This window comes from Artibeus jamaicensis, unplaced genomic scaffold (genome assembly GCF_021234435.1).
Source record: "Artibeus jamaicensis isolate MK-2021 breed Jamaican fruit bat unplaced genomic scaffold, CSHL_Jam_final contig_490, whole genome shotgun sequence".
Classification (NCBI taxonomy): domain Eukaryota; kingdom Metazoa; phylum Chordata; class Mammalia; order Chiroptera; family Phyllostomidae; genus Artibeus; species Artibeus jamaicensis.
In genome coordinates this window covers 4,387,397-4,413,802 of record NW_026521861.1, presented here as the reverse complement: position 1 = coordinate 4,413,802, position 26,406 = coordinate 4,387,397, and the positions used below count along the sequence as shown (strand labels likewise).

At 40.7% G+C, this 26,406-nt stretch overlaps 1 protein-coding gene across 1 annotated transcript in view; it reads right to left on the bottom strand.

Moving 5' to 3' along the window:
• Positions 1-26,406, bottom strand: part of SORCS3 (sortilin related VPS10 domain containing receptor 3) — a 559,312-nt gene that overhangs the window by 185,997 nt on the left and 346,909 nt on the right. Inside the window, exon 5 of the mRNA XM_037159520.2 lies at positions 8,276-8,349. Within this exon, the coding sequence (XP_037015415.2) occupies positions 8,276-8,349 (74 nt within the window). The remainder of the gene's footprint in view (positions 1-8,275; positions 8,350-26,406) is intronic.

Genomic DNA, 26,406 nt, shown 5'->3' with positions numbered 1-26,406 from the left:
TGCAACCCTGTATCCAACCTCATTTTAAACGGCCTCCAAAGCCATTTAAATGGCCTTCAGTTTGGTGTTTCTTCTTGGGCTATTCAGCTCAAACCTTACACTTTCTTCTCCTTCTAGCCCTCTCCCTGACCCTCCAATTCTCCAAGTCCCTACTCATAAGGCTGCTGGACAGCTCATGACCACCAGTGCATTCACTCTTCCCACTCCTTTAAGGAACAAGCCAGATGTGAGCAAATCTGAGCTTCGGGAAGATGACTCCACTAGGGTGACCAAGCTACTCTGCTCCTGATCCTGCCCACAGAGGGATCTCTCCTGATCCTGCCCACAAAGGCCAACAACCAGCTGAAATCTCGCCCACTAAAAGCACAGTTAAATTTGCTGTCCTCTGAACGTTTCTTATCAATGAGATTCCACAGTCTCTGAGCTGCATGGACATTTCTCATATCCTCCACATAATCATCCAGATGGAAAAAGCATTTGAAAGGCGTGTGTCTCTAATTGCGGAGACCCTGGCCAAAAACCTAGAAAGAAGAAGAACAGAATGGTGTCTCCATTTCCATCTCAGAATTTTTGTTTCGTGAATTAGGTGGGGGAATTTTTGAATCTGTGTTTAAGACACACCAATCTTTTCAGGTTGCCCATGGCTGGGTCAAATATGACCCCCTTCTTTTTATAGTAAAGAAATCATTATGTACATAGCTACATATGTCTCCTTTCTTCTACTGTCTCACAGTACTGACGTATGTGAAGCATAATTATCACATGAGTCCAGTACATCTTAATTTCATCCAAGGAGAAGGTGAACATTCTGTCTTGCTCAGCACACTGGCAGACTACCATGTATGAACTCTGAGCATTGCATTTTGCTCTTAGCATTAAGACAGCTCTTCCAAGGCCAAGATGCAACCAGACATACAGCATGGGCAGCCCCCACCAGCAAAGCAGAAACCATTTTCTGCTTGCAAGCTGAGCTTTCACATCCCCCTCTTGACCTTGCATGTATTATTTTGAGTGTAATGTATTTTTAAATTGCTTCACCATTTTTAAAATGTAAGGCAGAGCTGAATTAAGTATTATTTGTGGCATACCCTGGTTTGCAAAGGACCTCTAAATCTGATCCCTTATATCAGGTCGATGCCTAAATCGTATTACTTGAGATTGCAAATGACTGTGTTTGCAAAATTGTAGATGCACATTTAGAGGCAGCTTCAAAAGTTCAGCCCATAATGTTAACTTTGTTTGAAAAGGCCTTGATTTTCCAGGAAGCAATCTCAAGCCGTTCTGCCTGTTCCTTAACTCTGGCCCTGTCGTGGATAATGCATTAAAGTGTAAGGACCGCTTGTCATATGGTTCTTCGGCAGCCTTGCTCTAATGTCTAAATGAGTTCCCAGCTAAATAGATAAAGCCCATTTTTTGCAGCAAAACATAGAATGTATTCAAGAATAGGTGAGATCTATAGAGTTTAAATTAAGGTAAAGGTGCAAGAGAGTTCACTCCAGCCACCTTACTTCAAGGTAATCATTTCCCATTTTCAGTTCCTGCATCTCTGTCCTATGTCCTCTACACCTGCAGCTGCTACTGTGCTGAGATGGGTAACCCTAGGACCCAGACGCAAGGGATATTTATGGCTTAAGGGAAATTAGAACTTATCTACATGAGTATGTGCACCTTAGCTCATGTGTATTTACATAAACATATGTGCACAGACACACATCATATGCAGAAACAACATATTCTCAGAAAATGCAATCCTGTCATCAAAATGTGTAATAGGAATAGAATAGAATAGAATAGAATAGAATAGAATAGAATAGAATAGAATAGAATAGAATAGAATAGAATAGAATAGAATAGAATAGTCAGATAGGCGGGGATACTAACTAGTATACTGAAAACAAACAAGCGAATAAAATAGAACCAGAGACATGGAAATAAAGAACAAACTGACAGTAACTGGGGTGGGGGGAGGGAGCTAATGGGGGAAAGAAAAGGAAGGGTCATCAAGGAACATGTATAGAGGACCCAGGGACAAAGACAATGGTGCAGGGGAGGATTGCATGTGGAAGCTGGGGTGTGGGTAGGGCAGGGGAGAGCAGTGGTGGAAAAATGGGGACAGCTGTAATTGAACAACAATAAAATAAATAAAGTCAGACAACCTCAATATATTAAATGAGTTTCAGTCATACTGAGGATAAGGTTCTGAGTTCTGTTACTCAACCATTAATCCCCATAGAATCTAAGCATCAGGATATGTAAGCCAGAATATCATCAAGACATCATGATATTTCCCTACTGAAAAGGTAGAACAATTAGCAAAGTTCAACATCTAGGGGGTTGATAAAAGTATAGGGCAAATGGAGGAAATTGTCCAAAATAGAAGCAGTTACCTTATGTTAAAAAATAAACATGTACAAACTAATGATCAGAGAGAAGTGTGTTAGTTATCAATTTCTGTGCAACAAATTATGATCAAACTTAGCAGCTAAAAGCAACAAATACTTATTATCTCACTGATTTTGTGGCTCAGACATCTGGACATGACTCAGTCAGGTGCCTGATCCTCAAAGTCTCTCACAAGACTGAAGTCAATGTGTTCGCAGGGCGGCAGTTTCATCTGCAGGCCTGTGTGGGGAAGGGTGTACTTCCAAGCCCACTCACATGACTGTCAGCAGGATTCAGTTGTTCCTCACTGGAACTAAGCTTTAGACTGAGAGCCTCATTTTCTCACTTACTATTGGCTGAAGACCCTCCCCAGTCCCTTGCCACATGGGCCTCTCCATCGGGCGGCTCAAAACATGACCATTTACACTGAGAATGCAAGCAAGAGAGCTCACCTAAGATGAAAACCATTATCTGAAGTGACACCTGCACCCCATGCTATTCACTAGAAGCAAGCCACTAAATTCAGCCCAAATTTAAAGGGAGGGGCCTACAGAATGGCATGGCCTCTGCAAGATAGAGATCTTGAAGGGTCGTATTGTAGTTGGCTCCCTACCATGAGGAGAAAATGAATATTCCCTATAAATAGACTGATACTGCCATGTTACATGTGGGACTATATCATAGCATCTGAATTTACTAATATTTTAATAGTAGGCATTAGAATATTCAAAATGTGTGCATTTTAATGTAACCATCCCCCTTCTAGTGGTGATTATATCAAAAGTATTAAACCCTAACAATTACCAACCCCCCTTCCTCAATGTTCTAAGGGATGTACACCTATGGGATATTACATTGTTTTGCTGAGGATGGGGTGAGAGAGGTAGAAGGAGCCCATGGAAAAAGAAGGAAAAGATGAAAAATAACCACCATGATGATCATGACTTTGGAGAGACAGAGACGGTCAAAGCAGCTTTAGAAGACTTGCTGTGTGCTGTGTGACATGATGCTTCTTTGCAACCTCCTCCAAGGAAATGTCCACTGAAAAGCTACATTGCTCTGCAAGGCTTTCATTGTTGAATTGGGGTCACACCATTTAAATGTGACACTCTGCTGAGATTGGACCACCACAGTTGAGTTTTTATTGGGGCTATAATGGTCTAAGAAAACAAACCTAGGTGTTAAAGAAATATGCATAAAGTATTAATGAAACTGATATTTATAATAATAAAAATATATAAATGGTCTATGTCCAGTAAAAATAAATCACAGTAGGAATAAAGTGGGTATCTTTCAATAACGAAGTACTGCACAGACAATTAAAAATGATGGTTATAGAGATTTTATAATAACAAAAAACATTACAATAAAAAAAAAGAAAAGGGAGATTATATAAATTCATATGTAATATGTTTAGGCTACATATAAAAGATCATATGCATTCAAAAAGAGGCTGGTTAAAATCAGAACAATGAAAGATTGTTTTTTATTTCCATCCCACCCCTTTCTTCTTTAAAAACCATCTTCCTAGGACCTCCCATCTGTACACACCAGGAGCACATGCTTTGCTTTTCCATTCTTCCCAAAGTCCTTCATAGCCTTTCTGAAAAAGCTGAAAAGAAGCTGCTGGCACAAGCATCCTAGAAATCAACAATCAGTAAACTGACAGTTAGCAAGTACAGTAGAGACCTGGGGCCCATGCTAACTGTCCCTGTGCACCAGCCACTCCTGAACCTGAAACCAGGCTCATAACAGCTCAAGAGCTGTCCTCAAGGACCCTGTCCCTGTCCCCACTAAAGTAGGCTAACCTAGAATTTCTACTACATCTGTTGACTTGAAGGATTTCTTACTCTCAAGACCAGTCCACGTGGCAATCCGAATACTCCAGAAATTGGGTAAGAATTTAAGTTCCCTGACACCTTAGGGCAGGGGTTCCCAATCTCCAGACCTTGGACAAGGCCTGTTAGGAACTGGGCCACACAGCAGGAGGTGAGCTTGAATGTAATGTGCTTGAATCATCCCAAAACCACCTCCCGCCCGGCCCCAGTCTATGGAAAAATTGTCCTCCAGGAAACCACCAGTCCCTAGTGCCAAAAAGGTTGGGGACCGCTGCCTTAGGGTGTATGCTTTATCACCACCCTTGCCTGAAATGACAGCAAGGAAGACCCTTATCTTTCAGGACAGAGGATAATTAAGTAAGGAAGAGACACCAGGAGCATTCTTTCTCTCTTTCACAATACTATACAAGCAAATGCCACCGGAGACAGAGGCACTTAGGGGCCAGTTCAGTTACACACAGAACTCAGCAAGGCGGAGGATGCCTGTGAACTCTTTGGAAAAGATGCTGGAAGAGGGTGGACACCTAGGGAGGGTGAGGAGCCACCTAGGCAAAGCTGTGAACCACAACAACCGTCCACATTGGATGTGCAGAGGGACCAGCTCCTCCCACCGCAGAATGTGCCTGCCTATTAAATATCTCCCAGAGGAAGAGTGGAAATACCATTCATTTGCAGCTCAGTAGGATATTAAAAAGAAACAATCAAACAAAAAGAAACCTAATGCTTTTTCCTTATGACAGTGCTGCCCAAGCAGACCAGAAAGCAATTATGTTGGGACAGTTATTCCACCTTTGTTTAACCAGGTATCAAATGAGTAAAGAAGGGGTTTTCCTATGAGTCAGTCATTTTCTTGGGGCACGTGTTTGATGGCTGCTGCTCCATAGTGTAAGATTTCTAGGTGACCTCACTTGATGGAGTTAGAACATCTGGAATTCATAAAGAAAACTTTATTTCTCAATGAAGATTTTATTGACAGTGTTAATGAATAGTATGCCCCATGCCCTGCCTAACCCACAGGTATTGTGGGGCACAAAGGAGGAAATGGATAAAAGGGATAGCCCTTTACAATCTCTAACACACCTTCACGGCCATTACAAGGATCGTCATCTTAGATAAAGAGCAAGTATGAGGCATGCGTGGGGTCGGCTCTCCCTTCGGCACCCTTGACAGAAATCACTTCTCGAGCACAGTGTTCTCCCAACAAATCCCCTCCAGGCTGCTACTTTCCATACTGTGAAGGTTGCGTGGGGGAAGAAATGTGCCATTCATGAAGAATCTATCCTTAGACATTTGCAAATCTCCAAATTGCGAATTACAACATTTGAACAATATTACTCCTGAATTGCGTGTTCACTCTATTTGTCTGCATCCCATACAATAAACATGATCGAAGTCTTTTTAACGTCATCTTTCATTTCAATGTCTTGTCTTTGGCATGACTATTCTCCCTCTGTTTCTCCGCCCTCACCAATCCCACCTCACTGTACACCATCCCTCCCGAAAAAGTAATTTTAAGTTTTTTTGTTGTTATTTTTTTTACTACTCCATAAGAATTCTGACTCAAAGAGTAGAGGAATATAGAGTTAGGTTGAGATAGGGATTCTTAGAAGTAAATCAGGCCCATTTAATTGTAAACAGATGTCCATGGGCATGTAATCTGTGCCTGAGATTCAAATTTGTGTCCCAGAAAAATGACAGATTACTTATGTGCCATGGCCTTCAGAATTGCTAATAAACATAGTCCATAAAGACTTATAACTCACAAATTATAAATTGGAAATACAGAAATGAAATTGCTAAGCGTCCAACAGATCATATCTGTTTCTTTCAATAACTGAATGAAATGGATGAGAATATTGTTCCCATTATGTGGATGAAGAAAACGCAGCTTAAAGAGACCCTGTCTCAGCCAGAGCTGCGCTCTACACTCAGAAATCTGCATCTCGTCTTTTCTCAAGGAGGTTCTGCATGGGTATTTCCACTCCTAACCCACGTAGGCTATGTCTCTCAAACATAAGTGGTTTAGAGCTTCCCGCAGCCTTGGATTCTGTCATTGAGGGGAAAAAAAGTCTATGTAAAAAGTTGTTCTTCTTCCGTGACTCCTATGACATCTTAAAGAATAATCACAGCAATTATACATCAGAAACAAAGAAGAGATAATTACAAAAATGAAATTTTCAGCTACCACTTGGCTAGCTTGCATGGGCACTGACTTTTATATTTCCCCATGGGGTGGATATGAAAGAAGCACAGAGTGGAAGAGAGATGAAGCACAATTATTAGGACCCAGGGATTTATTCTTCCTGCCGCACAAAGGAAGGGGGAGGGTGGCAGCAGCTGGGACGGTCTGCTCTTGCTCTCTGCAAAGATGGAAAAACATGGCCCTTCACCCTCTTTATTTTCATTTCCTTCGGAAACAATGACAAGGCTTATCCAGTCGACGGTAGTTTCCTTCTCCATCAACACAACTTCCTAGTTAACTAACTGTCTCACTGTCCCAGGAGCCTGTTTGAGGGACTCTGAGTGACAGCACACTGACACTAGAAACTGGTCCATGTTAACCGAGCAAAAGCTATAGTTCCATAGTCGGATACCAGAGGAACAAGTGTTCCCTATTTCCTCCTTAGTCTATTGAAAATCGTAATGGTTCCAAGTACACACCAAGTAATTATTGTAGTAATCATTACAGACCAAATAATACCAATCTGAAAAGCACAAAATAACTGGGGATAGTCTAGGCATTGAGTCAAAAGCAATACTCCAACTCCCTTTTCCCTCCCAGTACTCTAAACTGTATGCACTAAACACGGTTTTCACAGTGTGCTTCGGAAATCGTCATTTGTAGCTCTGGACATAGTCTTACGGGTCCTTCCAAAGACACTGCTGTAGATGTACGTATGTACAAGGTGCTCATCACTGCCAGCTCCCTGCCACACCCACACCAAACCCACCCCATCCTCATATAGGGCGTAAGTGCCCCATTTAAGGGCGTAAGTCCTTAAAAAGGACTTTTTAAGGGAGTTGCCCTAAGGTATTCCAAGGAGACATGAAATACTACTTTCCAACATTGTGAATTTTGGATTTGTTTTAGATCAGGCATATAATAAAGCATGTGATACTCTTTAGTGCATGCTTCCTAATCTTGAATGCTTTGACTTTCTCCTCTACTGAAAAAAAAAAGATACAAGTAAGAAGTATTTCATGTTAGAGCAAAGAAGAGCAAGAGGTAAAATTATATCAAAACAAGTTTATCTTGTGATAACTAAGGCAAAAATTGTATAGATCTATAAAGGAACACCAATTAATAAAGTCACTTTCTGATTGGGGGAGGGCTAATTCTCCTTATGGAATATGAACTCACTCCTATAAAAGCTTTTTTCAAAATGTTCTCCCCAGAAGTTGTTCTGAAGGATTTATCAGGTGTGAATACACACCCACACACAAACACACAGATTCGGTGGTAAAAAGTGTGGGAATAAGCCACTTAAAGTTCAGCAGCCTTCTTCACTCCAGGCCTCCTCAGAGTCTAACACTCTAACACAAATCCTAAGTCTTCAGGAGTATAGAGTTGGCCAATCATATTCCAGATTATTTGACTATAAAAACACTTATGAGAAGAGAAACTTTATGGCTGGGACTAGAGCTCTTCGGAGGACATTTTAGGAAACACTGCCTTTTCAAATAGGCACAGAGAAGATTTGGGGTTTTTTTCCAAATAGAAGAGACTAGTATACAGCTAAGAGGGCCTGGCCATGACCTTCTCATTGAGCTCTCTAGCCCAGTGCTTCTTGAACTTTAATGTGCATGTTAAATCACCAGGGAAGTTGTTCCATGCTGGCTCCTGATCTGTATGTCTTCCTGGAGAATCTGCATTTCTAACAAGTTCCCAGGTGACATTATTGCTGGTTCAGGAACACCACTTTGAGAAGCAAAGGTCTAGAGCACATGTGCCTTCAGTGATGAAGGCATCCAGGAATTGCCCACAGTGCTTTGCTGTCTGAGAATTCTTTATCCAAGAAGGTGAGTCTGTGGCAGAGTCTGTGGACGGGGCTTACCAGTAAAACCTGTTGGGGGTGATGCGTTCATGCATGAGTTGCCAGTGTCTCCCAAAGTCCATGGAGCTGTAGAGCTGCAAAACAATGAAGTGAGGAGAACATAAGTACTTTCAACATGAATACATGGGTCTCCCCTCTGGAGAATGACTCCAACCCACCAGAGTGCCTCATACACCCAAGCAGACATCTGTTGTATCCAGATATAAATACATGTATATGAGTACACTATGCTTATTATTGTGCTTTCTGGCACAAGTAGGTTCTTAATATGCATGCCATTGACTGATGTTTGCAAGCTGAGTATAAATCCATTTCTGATGCCATCCATCATTCTCTCCTTTAGAGGTAAAATCTTTAATAAAAGTATGTCTCCATCTTTCCTCAAAGTCCATAAAAGTCTTCAGTCACATCTAAAACAATTCAATTTCAAAAGTATTTATTGGCAAGTCCTACATGTAAGGTGCTCTGGTGGATATCAATATGAAGAAGAGGCAGATTCTGGGCTCAGAGAGATAATAGAACACCTATGTAAAAATGGTCATCAGCTGGGATCTGAGCCAATATTACTTGCAAAAGATGGGGCCCTTTCAGTTTTCTCTCTTACTGCTCCCATATATAATCTAAATGAAATGGACCCCTAAGTGTCACTCAGGATACCAGGTTCATTATGCTCCTTGCAAAATGGCAAAGATAAGGCTCCTCTTGTGCCTAAGTAAAAATTACCCACCCGTGCAGGACTAGCACAAGTATGGCTTCCTCTGCAAAGCTGTTCTGACCACTTCGGCCCACTCATTGTTCCTCCTTCCCAATCCACTGTACTCACCTTTGGTTTCCACTGAGCCCTAATCACAGGCCAATAATGTATGGTTATGTCTTTTGGATTTCTTTGTATTTAGTTGTGTTTATATTCCTTGAAGGCATATAAAGTGTTCACCAAATATCTGTTGCATAAATCACTCATTCAAACAGGCAGGTAAGGGTGTGGAGCAACTCAGAGAATGAGAAAACATTGTAGAAGAGCCCCCAGAACTTTGGCAAAATGTTTGAAAATACCTCTGCATGACTAATAGCATCAGATTCTATATTCACTTATTTTATGGATGTAGAGTCTGACTCCTTTGTAACACATAAGGGAAAGCCCAGCATACCTATAAGAGACTAGCTAAGAGGCTGGGGTTTCTTTTCAACAGAATGCCTGATAGTGAAATATCTGAATCTGGTAATGAAACAATAATAATACTTCAACCACATTGTTCTTTCACATACAGCTAAGCCTTGAAAAGCCACTGTAAGAAAGGACAGTAATTACTAACATAAACTGCTGTTCCCAAGCATTTTCTGATCAACCCAGGCAGAGTTCACTCACTCCATGGTGTCACCACTATTTTCATTGTCTGCCCTTTGGAAGTTGTTCACACTGAGCCATTTATAGTTGGAAGTCTCTCCTCCTACTAAACTGTGAGTCAGAGAGGGGCAAGGATCATGCCTCACTCACCTTCACATGTCAGTGGTTATACAATGCCGGGGCCTAATAGGGGAACACATGAATCTCTTTCACAGTTAAGGAAACTCAATCACAGACAAGTTAATTGGGTCAAAGAAACTAGGATTTGAGTGTTCTGACACCCACCTAACATCTCCTTCCACGGATCACTGTATCTAGATTATAATGAAGATTTCACCATATCTGTATTTCTCCCACAAACTTTTATAGGTAGAGAAATTTAAAAAGACAAAAGTACATGGCCCTCAAGTTTCCAGAAATGGTGTCAGTTGAAGTATATTCCTGTAACCACATCCCCAGTAGCTGCTCACCTGTAGGGATGCACTGTCCCACACAACACGCCCACGTAACTTTGCTGTTAAGTTCTGAAACCATAATCTTATAGTCCGTGCAGAAATCAATTTTTAATAAATTCCTGGTAATTTCGAAAAAGGTTTCAGGGACGTGGGAAAATTTTGGTCCACTTCAATTTAATTTTACAGATATTTATTGAACATTGGTACTGTGAACTACATAAAGAGTCTCTTTTTTGTCCAGTGAATGACAGATGTGTTTGAGTTCCCATTTTATAGATTAAGATCTCAACACTTGGTCTCCAACGTGACTGCAGTAACAATATGCAAAACAGGACGTCATCCTGACTCAGCTGACAGCAAACTTCTACTGCACCATACCAACGCTACACCAACTCTCAGTTCTCACCCCATTTATCCAAACTGGGCTCTCGCTTCATGAGTAAGTACTAAGTACTATGTGTGTCCAGCTCTGCCCAGGAGGGGGAAATAGGCAACGCTCTTCCCCACCACTCTCTGTCCCTTTATTTCTTTATCAACTCAGTGAATAAAACAATACTAGCCCTATACCATTAAGTGGCAAAGCACACAGAGCCGCATCCAAGTCTTCAAGCAGCAAAGAGGGTAACGGCTTACCATCAAAATATACATGCAGATGTACTACATAAAAGAGGAAAGGGGGCAAAGGTTAAAATTCTAATAGGGGTGTCCAACCTTTTGGCATCTCTGCAGCACAGTGGAAGAAGAATTGTCTTGGGCCACACATTAAATACATTGTGACACATAATCAACAAAAAAATTGTAATGTTTTAAGTAAATTTATGATTTTGTGTTGGGCCGTATTCATAGCCATCCTGGGCCACATGCAGCCTGCAGGCCACAGCTGGGACACCCCTGTGAGGAATGGGCAAGATTAACAGGGGTAGACATGGGACAACAAGGCTTCCCGAAGAACTACATCTTGAACTAGGCCTTTGGATGTAGGTGATGTGGACAGAAGAGAAGGATGATGGAGATTGTACTGGGTGCAGGAGACAGTAAGAACAAAGGCAAATAAGAACAAAGGCGTCAATATGGCCAAGGTCTTGGGTTTGGCTTGTGGAGAAACTTTTCCAAGGAGGTTGATGGCCACTGTTACTGGCTGAAAAGAGATAGAGGCTGTCAGTCTGACTGTCCATCCATCCATCCATTCATCCATCCATCCATCCATCCACTTGTGAATGTTTCCACATCTATCTGTATGTATATCTATGTTGGGGTGGTTTGGGAGGAAGGACAGGGTTTGTGAGGACCAGACGATCCCACTGAAGATTGTATATCCATAAATTTTACTGCAAAAACTGAGTTTTCAATGCAGGGTTTTAAGAAATGGAACACTGTCCTTCCCACTGCAGGTGTCTGAGGGATATATGCTCAGACATGAAATCCATGTTTCCCAACTAAATACAGAAGACACTTTAGTCAGAGCCCTCTATAACCCAAAGATACTATTAGAGTCTCCGTCATCCCTGATCCCAATCACAGCCCCCAATTCCTCCATGAAATCCAGCATGACCACTGCTGCAAACTCTAGGGGCAGGCCAGGGATAAACCACGAGGGTCACACTGACACGGCAGGGTCTCCATTTCCTGGGGACACAATCAGCCCTTCCATCACGGAGGGTCCTGGTGTGGCAGGGTGCCATCTGCCCCAGCTCCTGCTAGCGCTCATCCTTGAGAAAAGCATGGCTCCGGTCCTCTCACACTCTTCCTAACAGATCAAGAGATGAGCTTCTGACCTCCTCATCCAAGCCTATTCTACCTCCTGCCTCCCCTGTTTCTGGTTTTGCTTTTTCAGTTCTTCAGTTTGACAGATGGAAGTAAAATTAAATTGAATTCTCTGCTTAGAGGCTGATTCAGATGCACAGAAAGAGCAGGCTCTTATTCATTAAGGGCCTTGGATTAGCTACTGTGTCTCTCAATCTAGAAAGTTTTCAGCTGAGTGCGAAACGAATTTTATTCTATCACAAGGTGAATCTTTGCAGCCTCTCCATTTGTACATCTGTTCATCCATCTCTTCATTCATTCATTCACTAAAAGTATATCAAGCAACTGTTATGCTTTAAGCACTGAACTGAGTGCTGGACTTACAAAGGTTAAAAATGCCACGAATAGTGGAAGACACAGAAGCCTACACTGTCATGCTAGCAGTGTTACAGCATTGAAACTAGTTATCTCTGCAATGGTAAGATCGTGGGCCATTGATACTTTCTCCTTTGGAATTTTTAATTATTGTGAATATTACTTTAGTAATTAAAAAATTAAAGCTCTAACACTCCATGAACATAGGGGTACTTATATTTATTCAAATTAGCGTTTCAAGTTTCTCAAGATAAATCCTCAGAAGTGGAATTTCTGGGTCATAAGACAGTTTCCTTTTTAATTTTTTGCGGTAACTGCATACTGCTTTCCACAGTGGCTGCACTGGTCTGCACTCCCCCCAACAGTGCAAAAGGGTTCCCCTTTCTCCACATCCTTGCCAGCACTAGTTTGTTGATTTATTGATGATAATCATTCTGGCCAATGTGAAGTGATACCTCATTGTGGTTTAAATTCACATTTTTCTCATGATTGGTGATGTTGAACATCTTTTTATACCTCTTCGGGCCACATGTATGTCTCTGTGTTCATTGCAGCGTTATTTACAACTGCCAAGATTTGGAAGCAGCTTAAGTGTCCATCAGTAGATGAATGGATAAAACAACTATGGGACATTTACACAATGGAATATTACTTAGCTAGAGGAAAGAAAATTTTACCCTTTGCAACAGGTAAAGGATGGACCTGGAGAACATTATACTGAGTGAAATAAACCAGTCACAGGAAGAAGAATACCATATGATTTCACTCATATTTGGAGTTTAATGAACGAAGTGAACTAACAAGCAAAACAGAGATAGACTTGGAGATAGAGGGCAGGCTGACGGTTCTTGGTTGGAGGTAAGGGCGGGTTAGTGCGTGGAGGGCTCGAACACAAAAGTAAAAGGGCTCATGGACATGGGCAACAGTGTGGTACCTTCAGGAGGGAGGGGGTAGATGGAGGCAGAAGAGGGTATAAAGTGGATAAATTGTAATAGAAAAAATACAATAAAAAATAAATTAAAAAATAAAAGTAAATTTTTAAAAAGCTGTAACACTCAAATGAAAATGAAGCACACAGGTACATAGGTAACCACTAAATAATAAGTGTTAGAAGAGTATCTAATGATATGAAAAATGTTTATAATATATAATTTATTTAAAATAACTATAAAATTTAATCATTTATTTTTAACTTTTATATAATATATAAGATATTACAAAACATACATTCATTGACATGAACTTTATTTAAAGTGGGTTGCGAAAAACTTGAAATATAGTAGAAGGAAGTATGGCAAAATATTAGCAGTTATCTCTGTATTGTGGGATTATGGGTAATTTTTATATTTTTTAAAGTTTTCCATCATTTGCAGGTTTCTCTACAATGGATATACAAGGTCAATCTTAGAAGGTATCCAGCCATGTAGTATGATTGGTAATGAAAATAGAAACATTTATTGAAGAAGGTTCAAGATATAAGAAACATTGTACATAGGACAATGACGCCTCAGTCCCCTTCAAGGTAGGTGGCACCTCCGGACCTCACACAGTTCTCCCAATTGCCATCAGCTGCCCCATCATATTTTTCTGAACATCACTGATCATCTGAAATCTCTTCCCTTTCAAAGGTGATTTTAGTTCTGGGGAAAGCCAGAAGTCACAGGGCTCCAAATCTGGCCTATAGCAGGGCTGAGTCACCTGGTGGTTGGATGTTTTGCAAAAATTCTCTGCATGAGACATGATGCATGAGCAGGCACATTGTCATAATGAAGCTGCCAATCACCAGCTGCCCATAGCTGCAGCCTTCTGAACCACCTGAATCATTTCTGGGAGGAATGTTTAAGCCTGACACAAAATTTGATGCAGATTTGTTGCTCTACTTGCTCAGTCATTTTGAATCTGACAGCCACACAGGACACATGCTCCCTGAATGGCATCCAGTGCCCCCATTGACTGGTACAGTGAAGTTGTCCCTGTTCACACATGTCCATTCCAGTCCACTCTTCCTGGCTGCCAGGTTACATCAATGTCACACAAACCTTTCTTGTGATGTCAACAATGGCTGGAATTGTTCTGGACAGACCTTGGTATATCTTCATAGTAATACAAGCCTATATTTTTTAACTTATATTTTTATAATAATAACTTTCTAACTATAATGTACATATCATATTTATCTTTAAAACCACCTTTGAAAGATCCAAGAATAAACATTCCAACTTTTTCATGAGGACTCTGGAATTAGACAAGGCAATATGAGATTTTCCACAAAATATTTCACAGAGATTATCACGAATAGTGATGAGTCCTTACTTGGACATGCATTTGTATTAGCGCACATGGTGTTTATATAGTCCTGCATGGCTTCAACCTAATATGTTTCATGCAACATTAAAATAGAGTTTCCAAACAATAAATATTTTTTGTTAAAAGCATTTTTTGTTCATACAAAGGCATGTATACAAGATGATGTTGTCCTCCACATGCCGCCTCATAATGCCCCTCCCTGCATGGACATCATTCCTGACCTTTTAGCAGAGAACAATCCAGACCCTCTTCTCTCCCTCCTTCCCCTGTCACGGTCTCATATCTGTTAACGTATTCACTGGCAACACGCACACAGCCCTAAATGAATCATCAGAACAGCTGGAAAATATGAAAGAACATGCTCTTTTCCTTATTGATTCAGTTATTAGTTCCCTAATTACATCAGCCTGCCAAGGAAAAGCATCTGATAGCTGAAGAACTAAGGAGGCAATTTAATCAATGTAATAATGTTCCACAGGAAGAACAAATTGTATCTGAAAAGCTTGATTTAAAGAATAATATGATTGCACTGGGAGACTATAGGTTAAATTGGTCCCCCTTAAAAAAGATATATTGAATTTCTAATCCCTAGTATCTCAAAATGTGACATTTAAAAATAAGGTCTCTGCAAAGGTAATCGTATTAAAATGAGGCAAGGGTGGGCCCTAATCCAAAATAACTGATACCCTCATAAGGAGAAAAAATTTGAACAAATATGCAGACAGGCACAGAGGGTAGACAATGTGAAGGCACACAGAGAAGGCCATGCAACGACAAAGGATTGGAATGGTGCATCCACAAGCCAAGGCGTGCCAAAGACTGCTGACCAATCTCCAACAACTAGGGATAAGAAAAGAAGAACTCCCCAACAAGTTTTAGAGGGAACATGATCTTGACAACACATTGATTTTGGACTTCTAGCCTCCCGAACCGCAAGACAATAAATTTCTACAGTTCCAAGTCCCCCGGTGGGTGTTACACTGTCACAGCATCCCTTGGAAGCTACCGCAGACATCTTACACCTACCACCAGGAGTAATAATGACAGATCTTGCTACATTTCTCTGTTGTTTTGTTTTCTCCACTTCCTGTCATTTAGTTTTCAGTCCAAAAGTCTGGTTTAGGGCTGGGTTGTTGAATCTGTGGTTAAAAGCCAAACTCTCACTTGCCAGTATTTCTCTGTCCTATGCATTTTCACTGTACCTCTAAGGATAGTTTTTAGGAATAAATATGAATTCAGCCCTGGCTGGCATAGCTGAGTGGATTGATCGGGGGCCTGCGAACTAAGGGTTTGTGGTTCGATTCCCAGTCAGGGCACATGCCTGGGTTGCAGGCTAGTTCCCAGAAGGGGATGCACAAGAGTTAGCCATACATTGATATTTCTCTCCCTCTCTCCTTCCCTTCCCCTCTAAAGATAAATGAATAAAATCTTTAAAAAAAGAATAAATATTAATTCATAATAACCACATGGTGGCAACCAGACAGAATCAGGAAAGCCAACAAAATATGCATTTTAACAGCAGTGTTTGGTATTCCAGCTAGATTCTCTAGAGTCAACAGATGCCCCATATAGAGGGAAGAATTGTTGAAAACTCATTCATATAAAAGCTCTCTCCCCTGTAGGCAAATTCAAACTTAAAGCATAACTGTCCTGATTTTTTTTCTCGAAACCTATGGAATTCAAGTAGACTTCTGATACATTGTGGTCATGACAATTTTGTCTTTCAAATAAAATAAGGCTGCTTTCTGCTCCAAGTAAGAAGGGCTCTGCACCTACTTCCTTGGTAGCTGCAGAGCAGGCGGGAGGCCTCGGCTGGGCCCTGCGGGGCTGCAGGGAGAATCCACTGGGCCGTGGTGGTATTTACAGCAGGCAGGACAGAAAACAGGGCCACGCAGCAGCAGAGGCCAGCATGTGCCTCTCGTCCCTTCCTCAGACTCTCTCCAAAGGACTCACCTCCTGATACCTGGTGAAGACAATCCTGCCCAGTGTCACCCGAATCTCCAGGTATATTTTCCTGGGAAAATATGAGGCATCTAAACCATAAAAATATTTACTTTTAAAAAAGACACAGGCATTCACCTAGTCATGGCATTCTTTTATAGGAGGCACCATTTTTCCTCCCTTTTTGAAGATTTCTAGCCATAGAGATTTTATTTCTCTCAGATGGCTTATATTGTTCATTTCTTCATTGAATAAATATTGATCAAATGTCTGTTAAGAAACAAGAACTATTCTATGGGTTTAGGATACATCTGTGAACCAAAAAGATTAAAAGTCTCTGTCCTTGGGAGTCTTACATTCTAATGGAGATCAAGAACGCAAATGACCTCAAGCCCATAGTGTGAATATGGGAGCAATGTAAAAAAAAAAGGTACAATTACCCTGGCTGGTGTGGCTCAGTGGATTGAGTGTGGGCTGCAAACCAAAGGGTTGCCAGTTTGATTCCCAGTCAGGTCACGTGCCTGGGCTGTGGGCTAGGACCTCAGTAGGGAATGCATGAGAGGTAGCCACACATTGATATTTCTCTCCCTCTATTTCTCCTTCCCTTCCCCTCTCTCTAAAAATAAATAAAGAAAATATTTTTTAAAGAAAAGAAAAATAGTACAATTATTTGTATTCTGTAGGCACAGGTTCATTTTGCTGGCACTTAAAACATCAAGGAAATGTCTTTGCCTATCCAAGACTTCCCCATTTTTATTAAAACACTTGGTTATCTTTTGGTTTCCTGCTTTTGACAGAGTTCAAAATAGGTTTCATGTTCTTTCACATCTAAGAAAAACATGGTATACGTGAGACGGTTCTTGATAGATGACATTTTACCACAATGCTGGGGATGCTGGGAAGAAACAGGGAATCCGGGGAGCCTGTGCGCCGCCTGAAAATGGGTTTAGCCGCTCCCGAGCCGAACAGGAGAGGTGGTCCAGTGTGGTCAGGTTTTGTAATTTTTCGAAGGAAACTAAAATTTCAGATTTTTTAATGGGAAGTCCCCATATTTTTCAAATTTGGCTAAAAATTTAAGAATTTAGAACATACTTCAGAGCAAATGCCTGGATTCAGATGGTCAGATACTGCTTGACAGCCACTGTCATGTGACCTGGGACTTAGTGTGGTTTCAAACAAGTGACAGAAGGAAGGAGTAGCACTCACTGACCCGAGAGTGGCATCGCCAGAAACAGCAAATAAAAATACAGAATGCCCAGGTAACTTGAATTTCAGATAAAAGATAAACTTTTCGGTGCATGTCTCATGTAACATCAGGGATAGGCTTTTATTTTTTTTTAAATGATGTAATTTATCTGAAATTCAAATTGAACTGGGTATCCTGTGTTTCATCTGGCCATCCTACCTTGAAGTCCTTCCCCATTTCATTGCTAAGAGTCTGGATGATAGGACACACTCCTCTATAGTATGCTTCTTTATTCTTTGACATTAGATGCCATCAAATAAATAAAAGAAACTCAGAATGATTGTCAATGTGCCCTGTAATCAATTAAATTAGTTGCCTCCACATATTTAGCATCAATTCAGCATCTAGCATGTGCTAGGCTTAGTGTCAGGTATGATGATACAAAGAACAATAGCACAGGGCTCCCCAATCTCCAGAAACTCAAAACCTAGATGGGAAGAGAGATTGTCAACAGGCAAGTGCAACACAGCACAACAAGGCCAGTGCCCACAGAGGCAGAGGAGTTCCGGGAGAACTCTAAGGAAGGAATGGTCAGTTCTATGGAGCTGGGCGATGGGCCATGAGCTGAGTCATGATGAATGACAGGGAGCTGGCCTGGTGTATAAGGTCCCCCATCACACTGCAGCCAACAAAGGTAAAAAATTCTGGTCATTAGGGAAGATGTTGCAAATAAAACAGAAACATTATCTCATCCTCCTACAAATGTACAATTCACTTGGCCTGGGATCAGTGAACATTGGTCTGATCACCACATGTGATAGGAGAAAGACCAGAGATGGAGAAAGAGACAAAGCAGGTCATCTAGGGGTTCAAGAGGAAGAGGAGACAACAGCCCACAAAAATGTAGGAGGATAAAAGGAAGACTTGAAGATGGGCTGGGAGCATGAAGGTTATAAAAGCAGAGAAGTGTAAAGAAACACATTCTTGTACACCAAATTTGAAAACTCCCTCCCTTGAAACCTAACGTGCAAGATTACAACACCATAAAAAGGACTATTTTTAAAAGTAAATTTATAAGATTCACAACTATAAGAAGTTGATGAAAAAGGCATAGAATATTCTATAAATGATATCAAACATGGTTTGGGATTCACTGCCTCTCAAAATTTTTCAACAAAACATCTCCAACAGTCGAAGTGAATAAAGCATCTCACCAGGAATCTGGACGTTTGATCATAAGCAGTCTGACATAAGGCCAAATGTTTTTAAGTCTCTAACTCTTCCTGCAAATTCCATGGATATTTTGTAGACTTCTGTTAAAGATATCAGGGCTCAGAATAAAACCTAAGTTTCCAAGTGAGGTGAACCCTCCAGAAAGCCACTCTATATCTATTATACTTTCTTTTCACCACTGCCCCCAAGGGTGCATATTTCTGAGCCCCAGTTTGAAGAAGAGGGGAAAGTGACACCCAGAATGTCTGATGCATAATTGGGAACTGGGTATTTTTGATGAGGGGACCCATTTAACTATCTTCAGTGTGTTTTGTGCTGGGTAGAGTTGTGTTCATTTCTTAGTGCCTATGACACTTGAACTTGATATTGGGAGATACTATGTGGGTAGGTAGGGTTTTCATTGAAATCTCCTTAATTATAAGGAACTAGGGTAAGGAAAAGCTCTGGCAATGCCATACGTGCAAGAAAGTAGTTGCACTAGAACCTAGTGCAACATAGTAAGACTGATTTTGCTTGGTTATGCCTCCAGTTTCAGAGGCTACATGTATGTTTAGATAACCATGGCCTTCTGCCTTGAAAGTCAGTGTCCTACTCCCTGTCAGAGGTGCCAGTGACTCTAAAGACCCATTTGAGAACAGAAAGCACAGATGATGCTTGCTCCTATATTCCCCAATTCCCACCCCACAATATAGCATGCTTTTCTCCAGTCAGACATGTAGAAACTAGCTCGCAATGATTGATGCCTATCAACAGGGCGACAGCATGCCAATTTCCCACCAGTCTTTCTTTCAGGACTCTCTCTTTCCCTGTTTCAGGTTTCACAAACACTGGCCTTCTTCTGGCTTTTCAGACACGCTATGGACTCTCTCCAGTCTCAGGGCTTCTACACGTTCTGTCCCCTCTACCTAAAATCATCTTCTTGTCTCTGCACTTCTCCCTCTTTCCATTGGTGTCCTGCTTATATGTCAGGTATCACAGAAGTAACACTCCCTAATGGTAGCCCTCTTCGGTCCCCTCCTACCCCAGATTGTACCAGGTCTTCTTATTATCTGCTGTCATGGCTCTTCATTCTCTTATTTCAGAACATTCATCAAAGTGTTAAGTTATTTACTTTTGTAAGTATATGATCTATGTTAGTGTTCCATTTCAAGTAATTGCTCCATTTCAGAAATTGCTACTTTAAATGAATGGATCAAAAAACTATGGTACATTTACGCAATGGAATTCTATGCAGCAGAAATAAAGAAGGAGCTCTTACCCTTTGCAACAGCATGGATGGAACTGGAAAGCATTATGCTGAGTGAAATAAGCCAGGCAGTGAAAGATAAATACCATATGATCTCACCTTTAACAAGAACCTAAACAACAAAACAAACAAGCAAGCAAAATATAACCAAAGACACTCAAATAAAGAACAGGCTGAAAGTGACCAGAGGGGAAAGGGGAGAGAATTTCAGGGGAAAAGAGGAAGGGTTTACAGGAATAAATATAAAGCACATGGACAAAAACTAAGTGGGGTGGAAATGGGAGGGAGGTGGGGAGCTCTGGGGGGTGGGCAGGGATGGGAATAAAAGACAGAAAACTGTACTTGAACAACAATTAAATAAATAAATTTACCTTAATTTTAAAAAATAGTCCCAAGTATTTAATACAGTGCCAGGTCCAGGAGAACAGATAGTCAGTAAATATTTACTGAATGAATACATGAATGTCCCTCTTCAAGGCTTCAAAACTCTATTCCTTCTACATGAAAGGCTCTTTCCCTTCCCAAATATGTCTACTTCTATCCAACTTTCAATATTAGTTCAAATTGTCACCTTTCTGAAGCCATCCTCTGCCACACGTGGCCAAAATATGCAAGATTACAACAGGAACACTAAAGAACTACTTTTTTTGTTTTTTAGAGAGAGGGAAAGGAAGGGAGGAGAGAGGGAGAGAAACACCAATGTGTGGTTGCCTCCCACATGCCCCCAACCAGAAACCTGGCCTGCAACCCACATATGTGCCCTGACTGGGAATCAAAATGGTGACCCTTCAGTTTGCAGACTGGCACTCAATTCATAAGCCATATCAGCCAGAGCAAGAACTACTTTTAACAGCAAATCCACAAAATTTATTGCCATAAGAAGTTGATAAGAAAGAAAAGGTACCTTATAAATAGTATATCTCATCTCATATTTAACACCCGGTGTCCAACCAGATTCTAACAACAGATTTCTCTTATAAACTCTCAAAATATTTTTATTTAACATATCCAAATATTGATCTATTCATTCATACACATATACATCAAAACTTCAGGTAATCTCTTCATATAGATTAGAGGCTCCTGGATGAGAGGACTCCCATCTGAAATCTGGATCCCCTCCCTCACAGAATCTGCCACTGGGATGCCTGACAAAATTGAATCGAAAACAAAAGACTTTTGTAGCTGACAGCAGCCTTAGAGATCATCTGGGCAACTCTTTTACTCACAAGGAGCCTAAGGCTCAGAGAACCCAAGTGACTTGTGAAATGTCACACAGCTAGTTAGTTGTAGAGCTGGAATTCAAAGCCAGGGTCCAGACTTCGACTCAATACCTTTTTCTTTTTTCACTCTACAGTGTTCTTTTTTTGTTAACTGCCTGATTTTTAAAGAAAAACAAGTTAATATGACCTCATAGAAATAATGGCTCATTTTAGGTATGCTACACATGAATAATATTATACCTTGAATCTGTCTAGCACTTTTATTTACCAATCATTTTCACAATTCATTTTATCCTCTTTTATACTGAAGAGTATTTTCTGAGCTAACAGTCACATAAAATAATCTTACAATTTACATAGTATTTGCTAAAATCCATTCTTTTGTCTTCAAAGTCCTATTCTCTTGACCATTTTCTGTAGCAATCAGATTCTATTCATTTTTATGCATTATGATTCAGAAATGTCTCATATTAAGCACACAAACATTGGCACTTGTTCGTGCACTGACTTTTTCTGTTCTGACCCACGTTCCCCCCCGCCACACCTGTGTTTTCTCTATCCTTAATGGTTTGGTTTCACATCGCACCCTATTGTGGACATCTACCTCACTGCCTTCTACTATCCTGTCCTTTTCACTGTATCCAATTTGTCCTTAACTCTTCCAAGTTCAGATTTTCTTCCTTTCCAAAGGCCTGACTCTACAGGAGGTGAGAAGAACATAAACCTCTCAGTTTTAGGTCATTTTTTTAAGCTACTATCTGTAAGTAGCAAAACAGTAACACCTGCTTTCATTTTGGAAGAAATGAAATACTACCCCCAGCATGTGAAACGTTTGAAATATACTTCCAGGTGGACACTGAAATATGCTCATCATTGTTGTATTAATAATGGCCAAATAAATCTAAGAATTCATTCAAACTCAAGATATTTTAAAGAAGTATATAGTTTAAAGGCTATTATTTCAGATGAATAAGAAAAAATGACAAAACTAATTATGGAGGACTTTCTTGGGCAGGCATTTGTGTTGTCTAGTGTCATTGACACCCAATAAACACTGTCTGATGGTTATTTCTCCCCACACTTCCTGGAGGAAAAACACAGAAGCCCCAGGGTCTTTATGAACTTGCACAACATCTCAAAGCCCATTCTAGAGCATCTAATTCCAAAAATCATTGTTCATTCTAAAACACCTACTTGCCATAGAAAATAAATATTTTCAAGAAAACACCCTGAATTGTGAAAGAGATCAAGTGATCTCCTACAAGAAAAATTGTGGAGACTTGGGATTGTTGGCACAGAAAACTGACCAATGAACAAAGGGGTGTATAACTGTTTTCAAATGTGGAATACTGTTCTGTGGAAAGAAATGAGACTTTCTTCCAGGCGACTGCAGAAGACAGAGGTAGATCCAAAATCTCAAATGTAGAAGGAAGTAAATGTTGGTTTGATAGAAGAAATAATACTGTAATGGAAAGAACTCCCTGAGGCAGGAAGAAGCTGCCTTGCCTGACATCAAGTTTTCCGGGGAGTTAGGGAAAGTGTTTGAGCATAAGATGGATGAGCACTTTGATCAAGGTGATACTGTGAGGAAATTGAAGTGTCAGCTGGGATTTAAACCAATGAGTTCTCAGACAACTTCACATTTTGGATTCTTCATCCAAGAGCAATAACCCTAGAAATAGGACCCAAGTAAATATTCACTATTGATACTTCCTAACATCTGTAAAATCTGGCAGATAAACTTTTTTAAAAAGCTCTCGGATGTTGTGAGAAAGGTCCAGGACTTGGTGTGGCAAGCTTTGGTGGATTCCTTTAGCCTCCCTGTATCTGTAGCCTTTGGAAAGGGACTTCAGGCTCCTCCCTTCAAATGATCAAATTGATTTGCTCACATGTTGAAGTTTCCTTCCCTGTGTTAGCATCAGAATGCAGTGGAAATGATGGTGTTCCAGCTCCGAGTGCAGCCCCTAGGAAAGCTTCAACACTTCTAATCCCTGAAATGTTGTCATCCCCAGAGAAGCAAGCCTGTGCTTGCCTGATGGAGGATGAAAGATCACACAGAAAAGAACTCAGGTATCCCAGTCGTGGCCATCACAGACCAGGACACAGCCAGCTGAGTTCTACAGGTGAGAGCCACCTAAGGTGAGCAAAGCTGCCCACTCAGCCACAGCTGACCATAGACACATAAATAAATCTAACTGGGCCCAGAAATATCACCCAATTAACCAAAACAGTTATAATCAATGATGAATGTTTATAGTTTTAAGCCTCTAAGTTTAGGAAGAGTTGGTTACACAGCATTAGCTAGCTGATACACAGACTTAGATTGGAGTCTTACCTCCATCGATGACCTAACTAGGCTGTTTTGAGGAAAACTTTAAATTCCTCATTCTCAGTCTTTTTATATAAGTATAATGAATGGCTTTCTCTAGAAGAGTGGCTCTCAGTTTTCAAAATTATCAAGATACCTGTTTAAAAAAACTTCTCCAAAATTCTGGTTCAAGAGGTCAAGAGTGGAACTCAGAAATCTGCATTTTAACAAGCTAGCAGATTATCCTAATGTAAATGTAAATACTAAGGGGTCACACATTGAGGAACTCTGTTCTAGACAGTTCTTAGAAAAGACTTTTTATATTATTTTATTGTTGTTCAAGTATAGTTGTCTGCATTTACCCCCCCCCCAACTCCCCCTCACCCCAGCCATCCCCACCTCCCTCCCCTGATTCCACAACCCCCCCCCTTGGTTTTGTTCATGTGTCCTGTATACATGTTCCTGAAAACCTTTCCCCCCTCCCCCCATTATCCCCTCCCACCTCCCCTCTGGTTACTGTCAGTTTGTTCTTTATTTCAATGTCTCTGGTTATATTTTGCTTGCTTGTTTGTGTTGTTGATTAGGTTCCTGTTAAAGGTGAGATCATATGGTATTTACTTTCACTGCCTGGCTTATATCACTTAGCATAATGCTCTCCAGTTCCATCTATGGCACATTTACCCAATGGAATACCATGCAGCAGAATGAAAGAGGGAGCTCCTACCCTTTGCAACAGCATGGATAGAATAGATATTTATGACTAAGCTCATTCTCTTATCTTTCTTTAGTCAACCCCCCTCCATCACAGGTAGATGATGTCTGGCTGAATATTTGGAGTTCAGCAGAGATGGGAGTATCACAAGCTTGCTCTAGGGACCATGAGATAAAATTATCTTAACCTTAAATCAGGTACCTTTTGACTCATGAGAACCCACTCCTAGCTTCATCACAGAAGCCATGACCTTGACAAAGAATACGGCAGGTTGTTTCCGCATAAAATCATTTTGTCCAACTGCCAGTTCTGGCGCACAATTAAACAGCAAAAAGCATAGCTTCAGCTCAAATGTGGAGTAACAGCTGGACTGTGCTTCCTGCAAGTGCAATGCATTTATTACACAGATAATTAGACTTCCCTCTAGATGCAGAAGTGTTATGGTCTGAGCATTAAATGAAAGGGACCTACCACAGCCTGGACAGTCCTGCCTAGAGCTCTCAAACAGTGCCAATCTTTGGGTTGTAAAATGGGGAGAGCAGGGAGCTAGGGTAAAGGTAGAAAGGCAGCAACTGCTTTGAGGTTCTCTGTTCATAGCTTTATTTTTTCCACATTTTTTATTGTTGTTTAAGTACAGTTGTGTCTATTTCCCCCTCACCAATCCTCCCCACTCCAGCCATCCCCACCTCCCAACCTCAGTGCTACCCTTCTTTGGCTTTGTCCATGTGTCCTATGTACATGTTCCTTAATGACCCTTCCCCTTTTCCTCTGTTGTCCCCTCCCACCTCCCCCTGGTTGCTGTCCATTTGTTTTTCAATGTCTCTGGTTATATTTTGTTTGCTTATTTGTTTTGTTGATTATGTTTCAGTTAAAGATGAGATCATACTGTATTTGTCTTTCACTACCTTGTTTATTTCACTTAGCATAATGTTCTCTGGATCTATCCATGCTGTTGCTACAGGTAAGAGCTCCTTTTTGTCTGCTGTGTAGTATTCCATTGTGCAAATGTACCATAGTTTTTTGATCCACTCATTTATTGACGGCACCTAAGCTGCTTCTAGCACTTGGCTATTGTAAACTGTGCTGCTATGAACATTGGGATGCATAGGTTCTTTTGAATTAGTGTTTCAGGATTCGTAGAATATAATCCTAACAGTGTAATTGCTGGGTCAAAAGGCTGTTTCACTTTTAGTTTTCTGAGGAAATTCCATACTATTTTCTACATTGGCTGCACCAGTCTGCATTCCCACCAACAGTGCACTAGGGTTCCCTTTTCTCCACAACCTTGCAGTACTTATTGTTTGTTGATTTATCTATGATGGTCATTCTAATCAGTGTGAAGTGGTATCTCATTGTTGTTTCAATTTGCATCTCTCTGATGGCTAGTGATAATGAACAAACATCCCTTCACATGTCTCTGGGCCCTCTGTATGTCCTCCTTAGAGAAGTGTCTGTTCAGATCTTTTGCCCACTTTTTAACTGGGCTGTTTGTCCTTCTGGAGTGGAGTTGTGTGAGTTCTTTATATATTTTGGGGATCAAATCCTTGTTTAAGGTATCATTTGCAAATATATTTTCCCATATACTTGGTTCCCCTTTCATTTTGTTGTTGTTTTCTTTGGCCATGCAGAGCTTTTTATTTTGATGAAGTCCCATTTGCTTATTCTTTTCTTTATGTCCCTTGCTCTAGGGGACATAGTGGTATAAAGTATTGCTGTATGGAATATCTGAGATTTTCCTCCCCATGTTCTCCTCTAGGACTTTTATGGTGTTGTGACTTATATTTAAGTCTTTTATTCATCTTGAGTTTATTTTTGTGTATGGTGTAAGTTGGTGGAGTTTCATTTTTTGTATGTAGCTGTCCAGATTTCCCAACACCACTTGTTGAAGAGGCTATTTTTTCTACATTTTATGTTTCTGCCCCCTTTGTCAAATGTTAATTGACCATAGAGCCTTGGGTTTATTTTGGGGTTCTTTATTCTGTTCCACTGATCTATGTGCCAGTACCAGATGACTTTGATTATTGTGGCCTTATAGTATAGTTTGGTGTCAGGTAATG